At 50.1% G+C, this 22,065-nt stretch overlaps 5 protein-coding genes across 6 annotated transcripts; all 5 read left to right on the plus strand.

Moving 5' to 3' along the window:
• Positions 1 to 126: 126 nt before the first annotated feature.
• LOC136198502 (uncharacterized) lies at positions 127 to 1,216 on the plus strand. 2 transcript variants are annotated; one of them, XM_065988466.1, is made up of 5 exons: positions 127 to 380; positions 429 to 493; positions 545 to 639; positions 694 to 1,029; positions 1,079 to 1,216. In XM_065988466.1, exons 1-5 carry the CDS (start codon positions 224 to 226, stop codon positions 1,128 to 1,130), a joined length of 705 nt encoding a protein of 234 aa, XP_065844538.1. In that variant the 5' UTR covers positions 127 to 223; the 3' UTR covers positions 1,131 to 1,216. The 2 variants fall into 2 exon arrangements, with proteins under 2 accessions (XP_065844538.1, XP_065844537.1); XM_065988465.1 differs by having other exon boundaries at positions 127 to 493.
• Positions 1,217 to 1,372: 156 nt separating this feature from the next.
• On the plus strand, positions 1,373 to 3,321 carry LOC136198414 (SH3 domain-binding protein 2-like). The gene has a single exon (XM_065988348.1). It carries the CDS (start codon positions 1,538 to 1,540, stop codon positions 3,173 to 3,175), a length of 1,638 nt encoding a protein of 545 aa, XP_065844420.1. The 5' UTR covers positions 1,373 to 1,537; the 3' UTR covers positions 3,176 to 3,321.
• Positions 3,322 to 3,403: 82 nt separating this feature from the next.
• Positions 3,404 to 11,740, plus strand: LOC136198409 (leucine-rich repeat serine/threonine-protein kinase 1-like). Its single transcript, XM_065988343.1, has 15 exons — positions 3,404 to 3,597; positions 3,644 to 3,681; positions 3,736 to 3,952; positions 4,005 to 4,119; positions 4,175 to 6,367; positions 6,421 to 6,802; positions 6,856 to 7,108; positions 7,160 to 7,316; positions 7,372 to 7,463; positions 7,517 to 7,642; positions 7,695 to 7,900; positions 7,949 to 8,845; positions 8,898 to 9,020; positions 9,553 to 11,563; positions 11,614 to 11,740. Exons 1-14 carry the CDS (start codon positions 3,417 to 3,419, stop codon positions 11,536 to 11,538), a joined length of 6,966 nt encoding a protein of 2,321 aa, XP_065844415.1. The 5' UTR covers positions 3,404 to 3,416; the 3' UTR covers positions 11,539 to 11,563; positions 11,614 to 11,740.
• Positions 11,614 to 13,878, plus strand: LOC136198415 (actin-like protein 6A). The gene is made up of 16 exons (XM_065988349.1): positions 11,614 to 11,750; positions 11,808 to 11,884; positions 11,941 to 12,010; positions 12,063 to 12,161; positions 12,215 to 12,315; positions 12,365 to 12,462; positions 12,513 to 12,607; positions 12,658 to 12,706; positions 12,752 to 12,809; positions 12,858 to 12,941; positions 12,998 to 13,059; positions 13,108 to 13,228; positions 13,282 to 13,362; positions 13,417 to 13,512; positions 13,569 to 13,658; positions 13,717 to 13,878. Exons 1-16 carry the CDS (start codon positions 11,726 to 11,728, stop codon positions 13,795 to 13,797), a joined length of 1,287 nt encoding a protein of 428 aa, XP_065844421.1. The 5' UTR covers positions 11,614 to 11,725; the 3' UTR covers positions 13,798 to 13,878.
• A 698-nt stretch (positions 13,879 to 14,576) lies between these two features.
• On the plus strand, positions 14,577 to 22,059 carry LOC136198410 (uncharacterized). The gene is made up of 22 exons (XM_065988344.1): positions 14,577 to 14,688; positions 15,130 to 15,211; positions 15,262 to 15,349; positions 15,406 to 15,503; positions 15,559 to 15,581; positions 15,636 to 15,797; positions 15,847 to 15,910; positions 15,965 to 16,032; positions 16,097 to 16,165; positions 16,221 to 16,310; positions 16,385 to 16,630; positions 16,697 to 17,101; positions 17,163 to 17,292; positions 17,346 to 17,434; positions 17,483 to 17,577; positions 17,633 to 17,761; positions 17,816 to 18,332; positions 18,382 to 18,578; positions 18,632 to 18,743; positions 18,795 to 18,927; positions 18,980 to 19,236; positions 19,282 to 22,059. The coding sequence occupies exons 2-22, from the start codon at positions 15,193 to 15,195 to the stop codon at positions 21,976 to 21,978; spliced, it is 5,688 nt and encodes a 1,895-aa protein (XP_065844416.1). The 5' UTR covers positions 14,577 to 14,688; positions 15,130 to 15,192; the 3' UTR covers positions 21,979 to 22,059.
• The last annotated feature ends 6 nt before the right edge of the window (positions 22,060 to 22,065 follow it).

Consider the following 22,065-nt stretch of genomic DNA (forward strand, 5'->3'; position numbering starts at 1 on the left):
CCGATTATTTTCCCCCTACCTTACCCTACCCTGCCCACTTCTACTACCGATTAATCCAATGTAATACTTATCTGTCATTTTTTCTAGTGGAAGAGTGTCAATCATTAGCTCTGAAAAATTGTTCCTATGGCTGTATCCTTGTAAACAAAGTCGAAACTTGCCTGTGTGGACCTGGATTTCAGTTGAGCGAGGAGGAAAGAACCTGCAAGGGTAGGTCAGCCCTATGTTGATACAAGGTGGTAACTATGTAAACTTAGACGTTGATGAATGCCAAGCGTCTCTCGACAATTGCCAACAGCTGTGCAACAATACGTGGGGAGACTATTTGTGCGACTGCAGAGCCGGCTACTCTCTCAATCCTGACGGACGCAGTTGTGACGGTAAAGAAAACAGGCCGGGGTTGCAAAGGCTACTCATGATCTATATAGCTCAGCCCACTTACCCAGAGAACAGGCTAGTCGTTATTGTACTTCAGATTTCCACTGTGGCGGAGGTACAGGCGACTGAGGCAAATCAGAGCAAACGCATCTACTGATTTATGTAGTTTGACGAGAGCCTGTTTCGAGAGGCTGTTGCCCTCGCAATATCTGAATACTGTGACAGCATAGGGGCAGCCTGTTTTGCTTCAAACCGTGCCAGGTCAGTAAGCAGTGGACTAGGATTTTATAGTACTGAAAGTGGTGTCCTTTCCAGACGATTAGCGACTTTGACTAAGGATAAAGTAGTCATTGTGAGTGTGACATCTGAAGGCGGTGGTCTGAGCGTTGCATTCTACGTTCTAAGCGGCATCGAAGGTGCAGCCGTTCCTCGTGACACTATCATTCAGGGACTCTCTACAGCAAAGGCCATCAAGCAATTACAAGACTTTGGATTTTCCGTTTTGAATTTTCAATCGACAACGACAGCTACTGGCCTGATTACAATTGCTCCATTCGGCGGTTTTACTGCTGGAAAAATTGTTGGAGTTGTGTTGGGAACCCTGGGAGGCACAGGGCTGCTCATTGTCTCGATCGTGGCCTTCTATTGGGTGTACGTGAGAGCATAATCCATTATTCAATTCATTTAAATCTTTTTGTAGTAGGGAAACTAAACGGTCAGCGAAAGTGTACCCAAAACTGCTAATCTACTAAGTCATTGGTTGGCTGTATTACTAATTACGTGTAGCGTCAAATTCAATACCGGTATTACATAGTCAGCAAATTATTTTTAGCAAAAAAATGATGCAATTATAATAGCGCCTCAAGTTCAAGATTGCGATCGAAAAATGACTCGTGCATTGACGCCTTTCCTCTTCTTCAACGGTTTCATTTCGATTATCGGTAGATGCATTATAGATTTTCTCGCTCACGCGGCTATCCGGGCATCGCGCATATCGAAAACTCTTCGAATTCGCTTTGCGCTCGCCTTCGAGCTCATCGGCTTCATCGGACAGCGAGATTCCCACGCTCGTTTATCCGCCAATCGGGAATCCGCAGCCGCAGGGACCCCCTTTCGAAACCGTTTCGCAGCACCTCCCCACCCAAAAACATCGAAAAAAATGCAAGCGACGGACTTTAACTCGTGGACGACGGACGATGTCTGCAACTGGCTCAACTACGTGAACCTCGGCCAATACCAAATCGCTTTTCGTCGAGCCGAAATCGAAGGCCGCCACCTCTCCTACGTCGACAACAACTTTCTCATAACCCAACTCCACATCACGAGCATGATCCAGCAGCAAGAAATCAAACGCGCCGTCGAGGGCCTTATCGGGGGCCCCGCCCAATCGAGCACCCTTATCACGTCGGCGCGTCGTCGCGTCGTCATGGACGGCAAATGCGAGCCGCTACTCAACATTTCCGCGCAGGCACTCTTGCACGACAAATGTCGTCATAGCGGTTGGCTGAAAAAATTAGGAGCCAAAGTGAAAAATTGGAAACAGCGCTATCACGTGCTCAAAAACGGCTGTATGTATTATTTCGAACAGGACACTTCCCAGCGCGCTAAGGGCCAATTTTCCCTTTATAATTACCGCGTCGAACGCGCTACGACTACGGAAGTGCGTCAATTTCCCTGGGCGTACAAATTAGTCAATAAGGAACAATCGAAACGCACGTGGTTCTTCGCCGCTTCCGCTCAACACGAAATGGAAACGTGGATGCAAAAAATCACGGAAGACATAGCGGAATTTTGCGAACCGGCGACAAGCAAACGACCCCCGTCGACGTTCGACCAATCGAGCGGAAGCGACGATAACGACGTCTATGACATTCCCCGCGACGATTCGAGTCCTTTCGACGCGTCAACAGGACCAGCGCCGCCCGTTCTTCCGCGATCGGTGTCGCGTAGAGTTTCGAGGGAAGCGGCACCGTTGCCGTTGCCGCCGCCCATCGAAGAGGACGTGGGATCGCCGTTATTGGCGGGAAACGTGCCGCCGTCGTCGTCATGGAAACAGTCTACGTTAGATCGCGGTCCGCCGCCTCTTCCGCCAACCGCTTCGTCTCGCCTCGCTTCCAAACCGGACTCCGACGATTCGGCGGACGATTATTTGGAGTTGGAGGACGACGTTCGACGACCGCCTCGCCCCGCCAAGAAAACGAATTCTCCCATGAAACGGGTTCCCACTCGTAAGCCTGCAGGTGCCGTTAGAATGTTCCCGGAAGCGGTTATACCGCCGCCGAAACAGCCCGGTCCTTATCGGTCCGGTCCGAGTCCCTCCTCGCCTGTTCCGCCGCCGAAACCGATTCCGAAACCGCGCGTTGTGACGTCGAAGGTTTCGCCGCCCGCTTTGCCACCCAAAGGCGATGAGGACGACGACTATGAGGACGATAGGGCGGGATCGGGTCCCGAGGATCAGTACGTTGAGCCGGAAAAAGCGATGAGTCCGACCGGTACGTTTCATGACGTCATGCCGCCGTCGGCGATTCAGTCGGTGAGTCGCGAGGAGGCGGAACGGTTGGTGCAACGATTGGGGCAAATTGGGGTCTATTTGCTACGCGATAGCAGGAATGCGGGATCCGAGAAAGTGCTGACGGTTTCGTCGGATGGAAAGCCGAGGCATTTTAAGGTTACTTTCAATGAGATGGGGTATTCACTGCAGGTGGGGGTCAATTTTCGAAGTCTCAGGGAGTTGCTGCACTATTATCGCAAGGCCAATTTACCGAGGACTAATTTTAAGCTTTGTCGAGCACTCTAGCTCTGACCTATTGTAAGTAACTCTTCAGGAAAATGACTTGCATTCATTTTTTTTGTTGTACCACTCTACGTTTTTAATTTTCTCTTTTTTTTTGCAAGTCCTTTTGTGGTACGGTACTTTCAATGCTTTTTCCCAATTTTAACTAACCGAGGTACAGTCTGACGTCGCTAAAAAATATCATCCATGCGGATTCTCTAGATTTGCGCGTGCGCGCGCGCGATCGAAGCCCCCACACGCGAAAATGGCGTCATTCCGCGTGCTCCAGTCGCTAATACAGCGCGGCATGCACGACGAGCTTCGCGCTCGCCTAGAACACGACGCACAGCTCGCGAACGCCGAAGATTCGGACGGACGTCATCTCGTTCACTACGCAGCGATCAAAAGCCGAGCCGAATGCCTCAAAGTGCTCTTGCAGCACGGAGGTTAGCAGAAAAATAGACAATTCCTCGATGTAGATCACTCGTCTAGGCAATCCGAACGCTAAAGCGTCGAAGGAGTCGAACGCGGTTAGTTCGTTTGGGAAGAAATGGGCGTTTTGTCCACGTGAACTTTTGTTCTAGACACCGTTGCACTTTGCCGCTCGTAGCGGCTCCCTAGCATGCGTCGAATTGCTCGTCTGTAACGGCGCCGACCTGTTTCAACGGACGGACGGGACGAATTTGACGCCGAAAGCGATGGCCGCCTATCAGAATATGAAAGGCTGCAAGGAATATTTGGATGAAGCCGAGAGGCGCTGGTTGAAGGCGAAGAAAGAAGAGGAGACGCGTCGTAAAGCGGGTCAGTAATTAGAAAAAATTTCAATTTGAAAATATGCAATTAATTAAATTAGAACTTAAACAAGCGTGCTTGAACGGCGACCTTAATTTGATTAAGTCGATTGTGGCTGATTCGGATGACGTATCGCCGTCGATTCGTTTTCACGACGGAACAAACCTTTTGTATCTGTAAGAGACACACATAGGCTACAAATAATAACAATGTCTCTCTATTCTTATCTAGATCTGCGTATGCTGGTCATTACCCCATTGTTTCTTATCTTATCAATGAATGTGATCTTCGCGTCGTCGAAGCGCATCATCTAACTAAGGAAACGCCGCTTCACGCTGCCTGTCAGAACGGCGGTCATTTAGAAATTATCAATCTATTATTGATCTATTTTCCCTATTTGGCGACGTCGAAATCGCGCAACGGCGAAGTCGCTCTTCACCTCGCCGCGCGACACGATCACAGATACATCGCCAAGCTTCTTCTCCAAGGCAAAGCGATACTGAAAGTCAATCCAAACGACTCCATACTCGACATCATGAAATCGGGCGATTGGATAGGAAAACCGACCGCCGATTCCGGTCGATCCATTCACATTCTCTCATCGGTTCTTATTATCAACGAGCGCAACGATCTCGGCGAGACGCCTCTCTACGTAGCAGCCGAAAACGGCTGCTTCGACATCGTCAATCTCTTCCTACACCAAGGCAAAGGCGTCGACGTGAAAATAGCGACGTGCGGCGGTCGCACGGCTCTCCACGCCGCCGCCGCGGGCGGTCACACGGCCATAGCTGAATTACTGTTAGAAGCGGGGGCGGACGTTGCCACGGTGACCATGGTCGACGGGGAAGCTGTTACGCCGCTCGTCGAAGCGGCAGGCGAAGGTCACTTGGATACGGTTCGATTGCTCATGAAGTTCGGCGCTGAGGATCGCGACGGCGCGGCGCTGGGCGCTGCTCAGCGCCGAGGGCATTGGGACATTGTGCGCGCCATTCTCGCGCGCACGGGCGTCACGCGTCAGCGCGAAGCGGAAATCGGCGTCTATTGGAATCAGTTGAAGATGCGCGCGTTCGACGCCGGTTGCCTGGAGACGGTCGTCAATGAAAACGATTGTCGTCGTTTGGCGATTCTCGACGTCAGTAAGAACAATATCGATGAACTACCGACGGAAATATTTCGTTTGACCGACTTGCGAGAATTCCACGCGTCCGAAAATCGGCTCGTCGCCCTGCCGAACGACGATTGGCGATGCGAGAAACTCGAATTCATTGACGTTTCGCGTAATCGTCTCGTCGCCTTACCGACCCCACTCCTTCATCTCAAACGTCTAACAGGAATCGACGCATCTCATAATAAAATCCGCGAACTCTCGCCCGACATTTGGCTCACTCCATCTCTCCAACGTCTCCAAATTAACAACAATTCCATCGTTGAATTACCGACCGCTCTCGTCGCCCCGGAAACGGTCAACGTATCAGGTCGCTCGACTCCCGGACGTAGCTCGAGCGGCATCGGCGCAACGCGTCGTCGATCGTCATCGCGTCTTTCCTCCGATCCCGTTCGTCGCACGCAGCGCTACAACGTCGGCAGCGCCCTCTGTCGTCCTCTCCTCATTACGAATCGTCGTCCTTTTGGAGGACGACGCGTCGATTTAACATTTCTCGACGTTTCGTCCAATCAACTACGCGCTCTTCCCGACGAACTCCCCTGTCTCGCACCGCGTCTCGAAAAACTCAAAGCATCAAATAACCAAATCGTCGCCGTCGCCGTGCCGCACGGCTTTCCGTCGACGCTCAAAGAACTCATTCTAGATGGGAATCACATTGAGGAGTTTATTTGTAAGACGATTTCGTCGCCCGTTTCGCCGTGTCCCCGTTCCGCCGTCATTCCCGAAATGGAATCCGTCGAACCGGGCGTCGCTCTTCGAAGCGTCTCGAAGAATAAACCGTGCGAACATCGTCAGCACAAAGTCCTCGACGATTTGCGCACTTTGTCGTTGAGAAATAATCGTTTGAAAACGGAGAATTTCTGCTTGTCGTTTCCCGAATTGGTGGCGCCCGTCGACGAGCGAAATACGACGCTGCGGACTATGATGCCGGAGGATCGAGGTGGCGATACGGAGACGACGGCGGCGACGGCGACGGCGGCTTCCGCGTCGCCGCTCGTTTTTTGTCCGATTTTGAAGCGTTTGCATTTGAAGGAGAATAAGTTGCGCGAAGTTCCGACGTCCGTTTGTAAGCTTTTTAAGCTTTTTGGTCTCGATTTGAGTGGGAATCGGAAGATCGTTGGACTTCCCTTGGAAATGGGTCGGCTTAAGGATTTGTGGGATTTGAATGTCGACGATTTGCCGCTCGTCGATCCGCCGCCGGATATCGTGAAGAAAGGAACGAAAGTGATAGTCGAGTTTCTATGGCAAAAACTTAAACAGTAAGAAAAATAAATAAGTAACGATAATTCTTTTTGAAATTTTTTCGTCAAAGAGCGATGCCGTATCGTCGTCTTAAATTGATGCTAGTCGGTTCTCATAACAAGGGTAAGACGACGCTGATGGGACAGTTGACGAAGGAGGGCCAGAAAAGCGATTCTGACGGCGCATTTAATAACGAAATTGTATCTGCGACGAAGAGAACCATGTCCACTGTCGGTATTGATATCGTTGAGTGGACTCTTGGTCGTCGTAGTAGCATCTTTCATCGGAATACGTTGATTACGTTTATGATATGGGATTTTGGAGGCCAGGAAGAATATCATGCGACTCATCAGATTTTTCTCTCGCGACGATCTCTTTATCTTGTTGTTTGGAGTCTCGCTGACGAAATGGGTGGTATCGAAGGACTAGGACAATGGCTACGAAATATCGAAGTAAATTAATTCATTTTTTTCCTTTTTCGACGCGTTTTGAGTTTGATTTTTAGTCTCGCGCTCCGTCGTCTGCCGTCATTATTGTCGGCACGTTTCTCGACTACGTGCCGGAGAAAGAGCGGAACGAGAGACTGCGGAAGTATCGCGCGGAGATTCGGGAGCGATACGGCGAAGTCGGCATGATCCAAGCCGGTTTTCCGATCATCTACGGCGTGTGTTTCGTCAACGCGCTAAACAACGATAAACATATCGGTGAACTGAGAAAAAAGATCTTTGAAACGGCGTCGGGTCTTCGCGAATTCGCCGGTAAGATAATCAAGAACAAAAACATTCTTTATCAATTTTTTTTTTGATAAGGTCAAGGTGCAAGGATTGGAAAAACGGGCGAACCTCGCTTGCTATTGGATCAACACGTGCCAGCTGGATACATTCAGATTGAGGAGAGAGTAACGGACGTTAAAGTGCAGATGTTGAGGTCCGGCGAGGTTCCTGTACTCACGAAAGCCGAATTCAAGTAACCGTCCCCTTCTCTCCGCCCCTACGACTTATTAAACGAATCTCTACTGTAGAGATAAAATTCTTTCTGACGATCACGTATCTTTCGTTGATAAAGACGTCGAAGACGAAGTCAACGCCGCTGTCGATTTTCTTCACGAAAACGGTAGAATCCCTCATTTTTTTTCTCTCCCTTTTCAATGTGGATTCGTCTCTAAGGCATTCTCCTTCACTTCACTGACGGTAGCCTGGCCAACTATTATTTCCTAAGTCCTCAATGGCTCTGCGACATGCTAGCGCACATTATCACCGTGGAAGAAGTCAATCGTTGGATTTCTCCGGAAGGTTAAGGAAACGATGATCATATCTTAGCCTTTTTTAGATTTTCTTTCCTTAGGTATATTGGATATGGAGAATTTTCGGCTGATTTTCACGAGACGTCAGTTTCCTCTCAGTATGAACCGATGCTATTTGGATTTGCTGGATAAATTCGAAGTTGCCGTTCAACTCGACAAGAATCGACTTCTCGTTCCGTCGCGACTTCCCGCCGTCCGCGACGACGTTCACAGAGAGAAGAACGACCGACTCGTCAATTCCCTAAGAGTACGTAAGAAAACCCACTTAGAATTTCGTGAAAAAATCGTCTTTTAGCTTCCCCTACATCGTCACTACGGTCTCAAATACGTTCCCATTGGCTTGTGGCCGCGTCTCATATCCCGTCTCATTGGCGATAAGAATCTCGTGCGGCTTCTCGTCGACGCCGCCGACGGAATGAGCGACGTCGCCTTCGACGCAGCCAACGACGTCAAATGGTTCGCGTGGAAAACGGGCGCCGAACTGCGCTGGAAAAATCGTCCCGTCGCGCGCGTCGCCGAAATCCGCGACCGCCTCTTCGCCCACCGCAAATTCGCCGACACCAAACTCGTCCAAATGATGCTATTTGACAGCAATGACGGTGAGCCTACGTATCGACCCTACGCGTCGAATCGCAACGTTGGTATTCAAATCTGGGTCGCCAGTCGTCCGAGCGAAATTATCGCCGCCTCGCAAGCGCGACCCGAACGCCGTCTCCCGTCGTCCCATAAGCGCGTCGTCGACAGCGTCTCCCTATATCACGACGGAAAAAACATGACCTATTCCGTCGTCGAACCGAACGACTCCGGCGATTTCGTCACAATCGATAAAGAGTCGTCCTTCGCTTCGTCCGATCCGTCGAGTCTCTTTAGTTCTTTGTCGGGTTCCTATGGGATTTCTAGTCGACCGGAGCCGCTCGCCGCTCGCCTATTCACGCGCTGTCTCGAACGCGTGAATTTTCTTCTCGAGGATTGGTTCCACGGGCTTCGTCGCGAGTACGATTGCATGTCGTTGTGCCCCGAGTGTCTGCGCGCCGGTTTGAGTCAGCTGGAGACGGCCGAAGGACGCGTTTCTCATCCCATCACGTTTTGCGTTTTCGATTTCAAGCAGTGCGTTCAACGAGCCGTCGACGACGACACGATACCGTGCGTGGAACACGGGAATATTCCTCTTATAAAAATCGTGCCGGATGCCGTACGTTGAGATTTGTTTAATTAATTCGTTGTTTAATTTCGGGGGGTTTTAGGTGTTTGGCGATTTGCCGCAGGAGCAGATCATCGAATCGCAGAATTTGACTCGTGATAAATTAATCGGTGAAGGCGGATTTGCGAGCGTTTACGAAGGCAGACTCACTCGCAAGACAGGCAGGGTAAATACTAGTAACAGGCTATCCCTACAGAAAGCTGTAGGGGTAACGAAACTTAAACAGTTTTCTGTAGGGGTAACGAAACTTAAACAGTTTTCTGTAGGGGTAACGAAACTTAAACAGTCTACGTACAGCTTTCTACCTATACAGAAAGCTGTATAGGTAACGAAACTTAAACAGTCTACCTATACAGAAAGCTGTATAGGTCTACCTATACAGAAAGCTGTATAGGTAACGAAACTTAAACAGTCTACGTACAGCTTTCTACCTATACAGAAAGCTGTATAGGTCTACCTATACAGAAAGCTGTATAGGTAACGAAACTTAAACAGTCTACCTATACAGAAAGTTGTATAGGTCTACCTATACAGAAAGCTGTATAGGTCTACCTATACAGAAAGCTGTATAGGTCTACCTATACAGAAAGCTGTATAGGTAACGAAACTTAAACAGTCAATAGGGTACAGAAGTACAGAAAGCTGTAGGGGTAACGAAACTTAAACCAATGAGGGGATACGAGCTCTCATTCCCTTAGGCTTTTGATCACAGCGAAACGATCTCCGTCGCGCTGAAAGTTTTCCGAGGCTACGACGCAAACCGAAAAGAAATCAACCCGGCTCTTTTCCCCGACGCAATTCGCTCGGTTCGCGACGAACTCTCGCAACTAAGCATCCTCAAGCACGATCACGTCGTTCGAATGCTCGGAATCAGCATCAAACAACTCGCCGTCGTCTTGGAACTCGCCCCCTTGGGCTCCCTCAATCGCATACTCGATCGTTACGCCGAATCGGGTCGTCTCGTCGACGCCGAATCGAGTCGCGACAGCGCGCTGCAAGTGGCGCGCGGCTTGGCTTATCTGCACGCCAACGGCGTCATCTATCTCGACTTGAAATCGGCCAACGTTCTCGTATGGAAATTCCCATTTCCCGACGACGCGACAACGGACGGCGTCTACGTAAAACTCTCCGATCTCGGCATATGTCGTTTCGCGCAGCCGGGCGGACGCGTCCGCGCCCTCGGCGGCACGCCCGGCTTCATGGCACCGGAGATCATTCGCTATCAAGGCCGCGAACCTTACGACAACAAAGTCGACGTTTTCTCCTACGGAATGATGCTCTACGAACTCGTCACCGCGACCCTTCCCATGGAAACCGTCGCCCCGGACGAAATCGATCGCGCCTACGTCGACGGAAAACGCCCGCCGCTGCAAGTACGGCACATGGACGAACGAGTTTTTCTCCGCGAACTCATGTTCCGCTCGTGGGATCAAGATCCCCGTCGACGTCCGGCGGCGACGACGATCGTCGAAGCGCTCGGCGACGATCAATTTCTTCGTCTCGTCGGCGGCGTACGCGTCGTCGACGGCGCCGACATTCGTTGCGTTTGCGTGCGAAAGCCCGACTCCGGCTCGCCGTCGGAATCGTTACGAAGTTCCGTCGATTCGTATCTCGACAGCGAGAGACATACGCCGCGTAGCGACGTCGACGGGCCCGTGACGGAATTGTGGATCTGCTGCGGCGATTCGAATCTCGGTAAGATGGTCGTCGTTAGCAAAGCGGGACGAAATTTATCCCAAGACGAAATCCCCGTCGCGTCGTCGTGTATCCTATCGATTGTCGCCGTTCACGGGCTCGTTTGGGTGGGGACGGAAGCCGGGGTCATACGCGTTATTGGCGGCGATTCGCGCGTCGAGTTGTGCGAGGAGACGATGGGTAAGAATCCCGTGACGGCGATGGTTCATAGCGAACGTTTGAAACGAGTCGTCGTCGGCACGGGACGCGGTCGCGTCGTCGCCTACGCCGACGAATTGTCGCCGGACGCTCGTCTTCATTTAATCGACTCGCGCCAAGTGGAGAATCGTATCGTTAGTTGCGTCGCGCTCGTCGACGACGACGTTTGGTGCGGTTTGAATTTCGCCGAAATTCGCATTTTCGATTGCGAGACGCTCGATCTTCGCGACGTCGTCGACGTCGTCGACGACGAGGAGAAACGAAAACGCGAATCGACTCGCGTTAGCATCATCGTCTCGCACATGGCATCGACGTCCGTCGAGACGACGATCTTCGTCTTTTGCGTTCTCACCAATAGTGCCGTCGTGCGAAAAATCGACGCGGCGACTCGTAAGATAGTCGGTAGTATTGACATCGGCGTGGCGCTCGCCGAACGACGCGCCGACGGGAATTTGGTTCGCGTGACGGCTCTGCACTGTTTCAACGGTCGACTTTATATTGGAACCGTTTCCGGGTTTATCGTCGTCGCTGATCCCAGTTCGCTCGACGTGTCGACCGTTTTTAGTGGATTCTGCAACGACGTGACGTTTTTTGTGCCGATCTCGTCGACGGCTTGGTGCCTCTTTCCGCCCGGAAGCGAGCCCAGTCGATTGTCGACTGTGCGACAGTCGAACACGGACTTCTATTTAGCTAGCTTTGGTGATGGGCTTCGCGGCTATTGCACGGACGACGACAACGACGAAACAGATTATTCGTCGACAGGTTTCATGCTTTTATGGCGAGTAGATTAGTATTAGTGTACATACATTCATTTTTGTAAGTAAATCGCTGCATATGATTTCTCTTTTGTGACGTACCTTTTTTAGATCTAACACCCGGATTTTTTTGACAAGCGAACAGTTTATATATAATTCAATGGGTTGATGATTAATCGACGTCCGGGTCGCCGTTCATTCCCGTACTGTCTGTCGAAAAACGATGAGTGGCGGCGTTTACGGCGGCGGTAGGGTCGATAAATTGGATCCATTGCAAAGCTCCTAACCTTTTCTTACTCCAAAAGACGAAGTCGGAGCGTTGGTGTTCGATTTCGGCTCCTTTTCCACGCGAGCGGGCTACGCAGGCGAAGACACGCCAAAGGCGAGCTCAAACATAGTCCCTCGACGAGAAAAAACGTAGAATCTGCGCTATTTAAGGTCGATTTCCCGTCGTCGATCGGAATACTCCAAGCCCAGAGTCAGCCCATGGAAACGGAAGATTCCCTTGGTAACAAATTTCCAGTTTTAATTGGAAATAATTTTAATTTTTTTGCAATAAGCGTCTACGGAATCCGGCGCCAAAAAATATTCGGTGGAAGCGGCGACGTCCGTTCCCCGTGGTGGAATCGAATTAAATAATTTCATTAAAGACGGGATGAGTGCGTAGAATTCGAATACGAATCACCTAATTAGATAAACGCGTAAAATTCAGTCGAAGACTGGGACATCTTTGGGGAAGTGGTGAGTCACGTGTACAAGCGTTATTTTCGCTGCGACGCAAAGGAACATCCGGTTATGATGTCAGAGGCATCGGTATGTTTCCTCCCTTTCCTTCTCTTAGGCGAGACTTTGTTCTCTTTAGTGGAATACGAGGCCAAAGCGCGAGAAACTCACTGAGCTCATGTTTGAGCAATATAACGTACCCGCGTTCTTTCTATGCAAACAAGCCGTTTTAACAGCGTATTGATTCTATGTGCAAGTGAATCAAAGTCACGTGGTGTAAATTATAGATTTGCTAATGGACGCTCGTCCGGTCTGATTATCGATTCTGGGGCGACTCAAACCGCCGCAGTTCCCGTACACGATGGATACGTCTTGCAACAAGGTAATAAAATATTCAATATTAATTTTTAATTAATTATAATATGACATTAGCTATTGTTCGGACTCCTCTCGCTGGAGACTTTGTCACAGCTCAGTGCAGGTGACGTCATCGGAATTATAGAGAATGTTCTTATATTGATACTAGGACGATGTTTGAGGAGAAACAAGTGGAGATTGTTCCGTCGTATTTAGTTGCTTCTAGGGTGTGCCTATCCCCCATAGCGCAGATCACGTGATAGAACTTTATATAGGAAATTGTCAAGGAGAACGAACGGGCAAAGTATAAGCGTAAAGAGGTAGAAGTAACGCGATCATTTCACGCATTCAAAGTCAAAGTAATAGAGCACATATATACCGTATATAGTTCTGTACTATATTAATTAACTCGTAGGAGGCTGTCCATGATTTTAAATGTTCCATATGTCAAGTAGCCGATGGTCCATTTGACGAAACGTAAATACTCATTATTATCATTATTATTCTAGTTTCACTGATTCGTAGGAGTATGGTAAACGTACTTGGCACTTCCTATCACTTTCCAAACGGCTACAATTCGTCGTTCGGCGTCGAACGATTCAAGCCCACTGAGGCGTTGTTCAACGCGACGAACGTCAATCTCAAAGCGAGAAAGACACGCGTAAAAGATAGGGAGAACGCGCTAATGTTAATATCTAGGGTGTCCATGGCACTGGGCTCCTTGGAATTCCCCAAGTAGCATCAACAAGCGCTGGAATGTGCGATATTGATATAAGACCAGTAAGAAATATATCAATTTTTTAATTATTTATTACGGTTATTTTGAATTGTAAGGGTATTTACGGTGGGGTCATTCTCACGGGAGGGAATACGCTATTGAACGGGTTTACTGATCGTCTTACGAGGGAACTTACAATGAGAACGCCTCCAGTAAAAAGGGAGGGGGGACTGCGTAGACTTGAAATTTATTCCCATGTCTTACTCAGACCATAAAAGCCATGAAAGTCGTTTCAAATAATACGTCTGTTGAACGGCGATTTAGTTCGTGGATTGGAGGCTCCGTTTTAGCGTCATTGGTAAAAATAAGGGGCGTGGCTGGAAGAGGAACTTTTATCTTTTGGTACCATTTTTTAGGGAACGTTTCAGCAGATGTGGATTTCGCAGCGAGAATATGAAGAACATGGGAAAACGTGCGTCGAACGAAAGTGCCCATAAATCAATCAACTCCTTTTAGTGACGTAATGCGCGTGCCGTAAGTTCTAAAACATGTCCGGGTGATGTCCCGGACTCAATGAACGTTCAGCTTGCAAGGGCGGCCGTTGCAGGCGGTTTCTGCGGCCTAGCCTACTCGCTACTCAAATCCAATCCTCTTCTGATACGAGAATTGACGCCTTACGTCGTCGCAACGGGTGTTACAGGCGCTTTCGTCGGCGCATCGTATGCAGCTGCTAGAAGCCGTCCCATCGTTCTCTACACGCTTTCGGTGGGCGCGAATTTTGCTCTTGTGAGCGGTATGTTTCTAAGTTTGCGTCACGTCGTCGCTCGGCCGAATTTTCGATACCGAATTCGAGATTGGAACCACGCCCACCAAGCTAGCGTCATTTCGGGCGTTTGTACGGGGTTTCTAGTGACGGCGCTTTCCTTCCGAAGCGCTCGAAGCCAAATAGTAACGGCCGTCGGCGGGGGATTTTTAGGCTTTGCCGGACAGCTAGGTTACGATTGGCTAGAGCGGTGGCGAAAACGAAAAGCATTTGAGCTCTATTATAACGATGACTCTGAAGACCACGTGGTTTCACACGTGGCCTCGTGGGATGAGTGGATCGTAGCTTGGGCGCACGGGAAAACGCGCGGTGGACTATTAGGAGAACGAGTGGCGGAATTGGAAGTCGAAATAGCCGAAGAACATAAAAAAATTAAAATTTTAGAAAACGAAGACAGGTTTTAATTGTTCAAATGAAAGGTTAGCGCGCGTTGTGCGAAAAAAAACGCATGGGCGTCGGCCACGCGCATGCGTTTGACCAAAGCCGCCTGCGAGATGACGGCACGTCGTTCTTAGTCAACGCTCTCGTACGCAGTGACTGAACGCTGAATTCGGCATTATTTCCGGTACGTATCATTGAAAACGAACGCGAATCTCGTTGAGTCGCCCCCCGAGGCGCGACCAGAGCGAAAAATAGAAAGATTCGCGCCGTTTATCTCGCGTTGAGATGGGGCCGCTGGTGGGGCGCGATCAAACGTGCATTTCGCAGCTTGCATCGAAAAAACGACGTCGCGATTTTGTTTTGAGAGAGCGAAACGCCCCCACGCTTCTCTCTCACGTCGAAAACAATGAGAAGAGCCCACATGCATTGACACTGACCCAGAAACGAAATCGTCGAACGCGAACGCAGTTTCATAGAGAAATACGACGTTTTCTACGGAGGAGACCATAGAACCGCCCCTTCTTTCTAAATTAGAAACCTTCTCACTACGTAAAGACGTCTTAGTAAACACGAGGGGGCGGGGTTCTCGAAGAGGCGGCACGCGTAGCGTTTTCATTATTGTTAGACGTTGACGTCGCCGCGCACCGTTCCCAAGCAACGTTTCGGATAAGCTAAACGAACGCTGATCATGTTATCGGGCGGCGCCGGTGAGCGAGAACGAAAAGGGGGCCCCACCCAAATTTAGAGTCGTTTTTAGAATCGGCGGCTCTAGTGGGATCGATAGCCGGCGTAATTGTCATCATAGCTTTGATTCTTATTGTGTTTCTGTGCGCTGGTCACGATCGGTAAGCGCGCGAAAGTGAAAAAGTTCCCGGCGGTTAAATTCGTTGTTTTTTCGCAGTAAGAAGGGCCGTCGACGCGTTTCGCAGTCGAGCCTACCCGAGGATTATTACGGATTGGAACAATACGGGGAATACAGGCCATCCGATCGAATTTCAGGTACTACAAAAATACGCTTAATTAATTTATATTAGAATCTTATTTTATTTTTTAGACAAGAGTTCTTCAGCGCAAACCGTGAGATTCGAAGTTTGAAAAAGTTGGTTTTTAATTTTCGTGGTCTCCTTGTAGGATCGTAGCAAGTCGAAGCGCAACTGGTTCGAAGAAGATGACAATAACAATGAATCGGGATCAGTTGACGGCCTAATTCAAAGTGAATTGAGTTTTGGAAGGAGTTCAGCGGGCGAACGTCAAGGCCACGTAGCAAAAATTGCTGCAGAAACATCAAGAATTGTAAAAAGAATTACCTAGAATTGATTTTTTGATATTTTTTTTGTCTCAGATGGCCCAGACAGGGGCGACACCAAGCATGGCGCGTCAGCTCTCCAGCGACCGATTGGCTGACGGTAAAAATCAAATAATAACGAATATATTAAATTTGAAAAAAATTAAAACCTTAGTTGATGATTCTCCGGGTTCTCGGATACCTAATTTAGACGATATTAGCGAAATTCGGTATCCCGTTGAGGTGCAGTGTTATTCTCCCAAAGGATTTAGTTCTTGGTCATAGGAAGGGTTTTTTATTCTATTAGCACTTGGTATCTATACCGTTTGAATCCAAGCAGGATTTATCAGCAGCCGAATTATTTCAAAAAGTCCGAGTAAGAATTTTTAGTTGTTTCTATGGATACGCAGTATATCGATGTCAAAAAAAAGGATTTGGGGAATCGTGGAAAATTGTGGACCCAAGAGATGATGCTCAACATCACAGGAAGAGACATTCTTCTAAGAGACGCAGAAACAAACGTAAGAAATAACAAAAAAATTAAATAAATAACTAAAACAAATAAATAAATAAAATTACTATTTAAATATTTTAGGATCACGTGGGCGTCTACAGTCTCGGCAGCGTCACGTGGTGCGAGTGCATCGAAGGCCAAGAACACTTCGACAGCGTTCTCATATTCGTCACGCAAAACGTCGCGGATAAATTCGCGCAAGCGCAGATCTTCCAATGCGAAGACAATCCCTCCGTCGCTATACGCGATGACGTCATAACAGCCGTCAAGCGCTTCATCCTCGCTCAGACATTAACAGAAGAAGAGAAAAAGAAGCAGAAAAAACACGTGAGAAGGAGGAGGAGGGAAAAAATACATAAATATATAATTAATTACGTCGATATCTATATGTAGAAAAGGGAAGGTCGAGGCGGTATCTTCAAAAAGACGAACAAATCGCCGTCTCCGCCGCCGCCTTCAGCGCTCTATTCCCACGTCGATAAAAAGTCGAGTCCACCTCGAGGCGAAGCGGACTCGTTAGCCAATCGGCTCGGATTTACGCGCGACGAAGTGGACGGTCCGCCCAATCCGCCGCCGCCGCGTTCCGCTTCGCCGCCGGTTGTAGTGAAACCGGGGAAAACGCGAGCGATTGTGGAGGCGTTGGAGCGTCGGAATCGCGTTCAGCAACAGCCGGCGGCCGGGAGACGGCGCCAGGCGGAACAGAGAGACGATGACGTTAGCGTTATTAGTTCTGAGCCCGCTGTGAAGGTGAATGAAGCGGCTAGGGAGGTCAGAGTGGCGAAGATACAGCGCGATTTGGTGGGGAGAGAATTCAGGGGTTATAATAATAATAATAATAATAAGGAGTTTATTCTTTTAGGATACTTTGAATCATTGTCTGGATGATATAGAGGAGTTTGTCGGGTTTATTCGCGCCGCTTCTGATTCCTATAAAGAATTGGAGGAACGGCGTGGGAACAAGAAAACGAAGAAGTTTAGTTCAGGCGAAGGCAAGTCAAATTTCAATAAAATTTATACAATTCAATAATCGATGTATATTTAGAAGCATTTTTAATTGAAAAAGCGAAGGGTCCAAGCGAAGAAGAATTCGTTTCCGCTTACCAGAAGCTAAAATTCGCAATTAATTTAATTGTAACGCGAATTCATTTTTGAAAAATCGCGTGTATAGCGTTCCTTTAGGCAAAAATAGGCGACAACATGACGGACCCTTCACCTAGTGGCCTTCTCGAAGGCCTCTTCAATTTATTGAGCGAAATGATAAGCAGCAACGGCGGGTATATAAAATATATATAATCTTTGTATTGATAGTATGTTTTCTGTGCTTTTTAGCAATCATGTTGCCGCGGAAGTAGCAGCTCCTCTACTCACAAGAAAAGCGATAGATACGCTTTACGGAAAACTCACTTTTGACCAAGCAGAACTATGGCATTCACTAGGAAACGCATGGAACATCAGCCGGTACGAATCTCCTTATAGAAACACGGGCCCCTCTCTAGTCTAAGCCTCCCTTAGAGAACAATGGCCCTCCAATCGTCCCGTGCCCTATTATTCGCCCGTTTTCTCCGACGGCTCCACGCCGAACGATCTCGGCGATCGCGTCATCGTCGGACAGGGTAGAGGAACGGCGTACGTCGACGAAAGCGACGCGTCCGGCGGCGATCTCGTCGACGACGCTTCGAGCGGAAGTGGACGGCACGCCGTCTACGTTCCGCACGCCGTTTTATCGATGATGGCGAAGCAGGCGAAGGAGAGAAATCGACGTGGAAACGCTTCGTCGTCGTCGCCGACGACGACGGCGGTGACGGCACCGTCGATTTCTTCGTCGTCGGCGTCGACGTCGCCGTTGCAGGTGAAGGATCCGGAGTTGGAGCGGATACGGAAAGAATTGGAGGAGACGAAACGGGAGCGAGAACTCGCCGAGGCGAAGTTGGCCTTGGAGAAGGAGCGACGGAATTTGGAGAAGACGGACGCGGCGTTGCAGCAAGCGACCGATGAACGAGAAGCGGAAATTGAGTTTGCGAAAACCGAGGTAAGAAAATTAATCTATAATTATTCGTTTATTTATTTTTTACGTGTAGCATTTGGAATCGCTTGGGATTCCGCCCATGTCGCTGGAGTCGGAATCTATCCTTGATTTAGTAGAAGGAACCCAGCAACCCATTCTTGTTCAACAGCCGGACGGAAAGCTCGTCCAAGTCCTGAATCTCGATAGCAGTGATTCGCTCTTTTTGCCTCAACAAGACCACAACATTTTATACGACACGGACACTCTATTGTACGTTGAAACGAACGCAAAACGACAAAGTTTAAAATACGTTTTATTTCTAGTATGCCAGATCAGAAGCTTCCGTCACCGTCGTCGAAAATTGTCAGCGTCAAATTCGACTATTTGCAGCAAAACGAAAGCGAGCTAACGATCCATCAAGGCGAGAAAGTTCAGGTAAGAAAATAAAAAATATATTATTTTTAAAATAATTTATTCTTGGTTCAGGTTTTGGATAGCAGTGGAAATTGGTGGCGAGTGAAAAACATTGCCGGCGAAAAGGGATTCGTTCCGTCCGTTTATTTAGAAGAACTTCGTTCAGGCAATCTTCCGCCTCCCCTACCCAATGTCCCACCACCAAGTAAGAGAGGAAAACGCGTTAGATATTCCCCCGTTTATCTCTCTCTCCCTAGGCGCTCCTCCAGCGATTTTAAATCCCGACGATCTTCTCATGCAACTCGAGTCTTCGACGGCTGTTTTTCTTGACGACGGTCGCCTCGTTCCGGCACCTCCTATGGTCCCTCCGCCGCCGCCTCCGTCCATGCCGTCTAATCCGAAAACGAATCCTATTATCTATATCCAAACGCCGTCGGGGGAACTCGTACCAAAGAAGCTTTTCCTCAAGAAACAAGCCGAAGCGAAATTGAAAAAATCGCGATCACGAGACAGCGTAAGAACAAATGAATAAATGAATCAATAATAATCAACGACGTAGGTTTCTTCCACTGACGGCAAAAAACTCATACGACGTCCCACGTTGATCGAACCGGCACTGTCTCCCGTCGCCGAATCGCCGCCAGGATCGCCGACACCAGAACCGGCGTCAGGAGCGCCACCTCCGCCTCCGCCGCCACCTCTACCCGGTCAATCCGTCCCGCCACCTCCGCCGCCGCCGCCTCCACTTCCGGGTGGAGCTCCGCCCCCGCCGCCGCCGCCTCCACCGCCAGGCGGAGCTGCTCCACCGCCGCCGCCACCTCCGCCGCCGCCGCCGCCGCCCATGGGGCCCCCACCTCCGGAATCAGCTCTCCGTAACAATCTCCTCGCCTCTATCGAAGGAGCGACGGGTCGACTAAAGAAATCGTCGACGACGTCGAATCTTCCGCCGCCCGTTTCCGACGATCCCTTCTCATCCGTTCTCGAAGCGCTCAAACGCGGTCCGAAATTGCGTAAGGTGAGCGTCGACGATTTGCCGCGAAACGTCGCCGGCGCTCGCAAAACGGGCGACGCCTTCCAAGACGAGTTAAATGAACGCGTGCGATTGCGACGAGCGACCGGCGACGAGCGTCCGGGAGTTTTCGAGCGGACGAAAGCGTCCGTTTCGCTTCTTCGCGATTCGTCGCGCGAGGAGGTGAAGGCGTGGTTGCAGGCGAAGAATTTCAGCGCCGCGTGCGTCGATAAACTGATCGGTTTCACGGGCGCCGATATGTACGAAGTGTCGCGCGACGATTTGAAGACGATATGCGGTTTTGGCGAAGGTGTGCGCGTCTTTGCCGAGCTCGAAAAGGAGAAGGAGAAACACGAACCGAAAGCGGCGTTTGTCGGCGTTCAATTGAAGAAGACTTCCAAGTCAGAAGCGGTGTCGGTTTCGGCGCCGCCGCCGCCGCCGCCGCCGGCTCCGGAACCGATTGGAGCTGCGAAATTGAAGCCTGTCGCTCGGGCGACTGCTTTGCCTGTGGTCAAGGAAGAGGATTCGGAGCCTGAGGAGGATAAGGCGAAGCCGGTTTGGATGAGGAATTTACTGAAGAAGAAGAGGAAGAAGGAGAGGGAGGAGAAAGAAGCGGCTGAGGCTGCGGCTGCGGCTGAGGCTGAAGCGGCGCGATTGGAAGAGGAACGAAAAGCGGCGGAGGAAGCGGCGGCGAAGAGAGAAGCGGAGGAGAAAGAAAAAGCGGAGAAGGAGAAAGAGGGGAAAAGTGGAAAGGGTAAGAAGGGGGCAGCGCGAAAAGCGAAGGGGAAAAAGGGCGCAGCGAAAGGCAGACGAAAAGGAAAGAAAGTCTATTCAAGCGAAGAAGAAGAAGAGGAGAAGGAAAAAGAAGAAATCGACGGAGACGAAGAGAAAGAAAAGAAAAAGAAAAGTGGATCAGACGACGATGCTGAATCGGACTCGGAATCGAGTCGTCGCCGTCGAAAAAAGGATCGCGGACGCCGAAAGAAGCCGATAACCGATACCGACACGTCGTCGGATTTCGCTCGCGACGCGAGCGCTTCGGAAGTCGACGCGAGTAGCGACGAATGGGCCGTCGAACCGAAACGATCGGCGAAGCGAAGCGCCGCGGCGAAACGCATGGAGGAAAGACGAAAATTGAGCCAACAGCCGCTACGGAAGCTATCGTACGATTATCAGCCTCCGTTGTACGGCCCAGCGGCACCTACGGCACCTTTATACGGCGGAAATGCGTACGGTCCTCCTCCACCACAACCGTACGGAGCGCCTTTGCCTTACGGAGGTCTTCAACATCCGTCGTACGGGGCTCCTCCTTATCCTGGTGCCGCTGCTTCGTTTGCGCCGCCTTATCCCGTCGCTGCACCCGAGTTACCGTATCCTACTTCGACGCCGTGGCAGAGTTCTGCTCAGCCGACGTTTCAGGCTCCTATGGGTGGTAATCAAAGTTTTCCGCCAACGGGGAACCCCATGATGCCTTCTGGATCGTTTCCTCCGCCTCCTCCACTGCAGGCACACCAACCTTTTCATCTGCCTGTTTCACAAGCGAATAATCAGGACGGGGAACGTATAACGACTCAACCGATTGCGCAGCCTTTGTCTCAAACGTCAGGGGGACCTGAAGCTGTTTCTCCGCCGCTGCAACCGCTACAGGCTCCCCAGCCAGAAGTTCAGCCGCCGCCTGTTTCTCAAGCAGCTCAACCTCCACCACCGCCGGTTTCTCAGCCGTCTCAACCGCCGCCTGTTACTCAGGCAGCTCAACCTCCACCTCCGCCGCCGCCGCCGGTTTCTCAGTCGTTTCAACCAGTTTCTCAACCGACTCCTCCTCCACCTCCTGTTTCTCAGGCATCCGGCAAGCCACCAACTCCGCCACCAGCGCCCGCGCAACCGGCACGGCCGATTTCTCCGCCACTTTTACCGGCGCTATTTCCACCACCACCACCACCTTCACAATCAAATGAACCGGCGACGTCTATGAGCCAGCCATTGCCAACGAGTCAACTGCAACTGAGTGAGAAGGACTTGCAACAGATTTTCCCCCCACCTCCTTCTCCCCCTGCGCAAACGTTTTTGCCGCCTCCGCCACCGATGTCGCCTCCTCCACCTCCTCCTCCTCCGCCATCGTCGGAGCAGGTAAGCGGACAAGAGACGACGATACCCGTTCTGTTTCCGCCTCCCCCACCTCCTCTTTTGAATCAAGTAAAGGGACCTTCTAGTCCGCCCATTTCTCGTCGAAATCATCCCGAAGAGTAGAACGAAAACGCGCATGCAATGAATTTTTTTGTTACGGTAAAAATCTACTACTAGAAATTGAATAGAATCAAGGCGAATGCGTGATTA

This window comes from Oscarella lobularis, chromosome 19 (genome assembly GCF_947507565.1).
Source record: "Oscarella lobularis chromosome 19, ooOscLobu1.1, whole genome shotgun sequence".
Lineage (NCBI taxonomy): Eukaryota > Metazoa > Porifera > Homoscleromorpha > Homosclerophorida > Oscarellidae > Oscarella > Oscarella lobularis.

Coding starts and splice junctions, on each gene's coding strand:
- LOC136198502 (XM_065988465.1), top strand. CDS start 224: ATGTTGATACAAGGTGGTAACTATGTAAACTTAGACGTTGATGAATGC. Junction 640..693: donor TTTGCTTCAAACCGTGCCAG/GTCAGTAAGCAG, acceptor TGTCCTTTCCAG/ACGATTAGCGACTTTGACTA. Junction 1,030..1,078: donor ATCGTGGCCTTCTATTGGGT/GTACGTGAGAGC, acceptor ATCTTTTTGTAG/TAGGGAAACTAAACGGTCAG.
- LOC136198414 (XM_065988348.1), top strand. CDS start 1,538: ATGCAAGCGACGGACTTTAACTCGTGGACGACGGACGATGTCTGCAAC.
- LOC136198409 (XM_065988343.1), top strand. CDS start 3,417: ATGGCGTCATTCCGCGTGCTCCAGTCGCTAATACAGCGCGGCATGCAC. Junction 6,803..6,855: donor AATGGCTACGAAATATCGAA/GTAAATTAATTC, acceptor TTTGATTTTTAG/TCTCGCGCTCCGTCGTCTGC. Junction 7,643..7,694: donor TCGTTGGATTTCTCCGGAAG/GTTAAGGAAACG, acceptor TTCTTTCCTTAG/GTATATTGGATATGGAGAAT.
- LOC136198415 (XM_065988349.1), top strand. CDS start 11,726: ATGAGTGGCGGCGTTTACGGCGGCG. Junction 12,810..12,857: donor CGTATTTAGTTGCTTCTAGG/GTGTGCCTATCC, acceptor AACTTTATATAG/GAAATTGTCAAGGAGAACGA. Junction 13,513..13,568: donor TTACAATGAGAACGCCTCCA/GTAAAAAGGGAG, acceptor TGTCTTACTCAG/ACCATAAAAGCCATGAAAGT.
- LOC136198410 (XM_065988344.1), top strand. Junction 15,911..15,964: donor CAGCGACCGATTGGCTGACG/GTAAAAATCAAA, acceptor TTAAAACCTTAG/TTGATGATTCTCCGGGTTCT. Junction 18,744..18,794: donor ATCAAGGCGAGAAAGTTCAG/GTAAGAAAATAA, acceptor TTCTTGGTTCAG/GTTTTGGATAGCAGTGGAAA.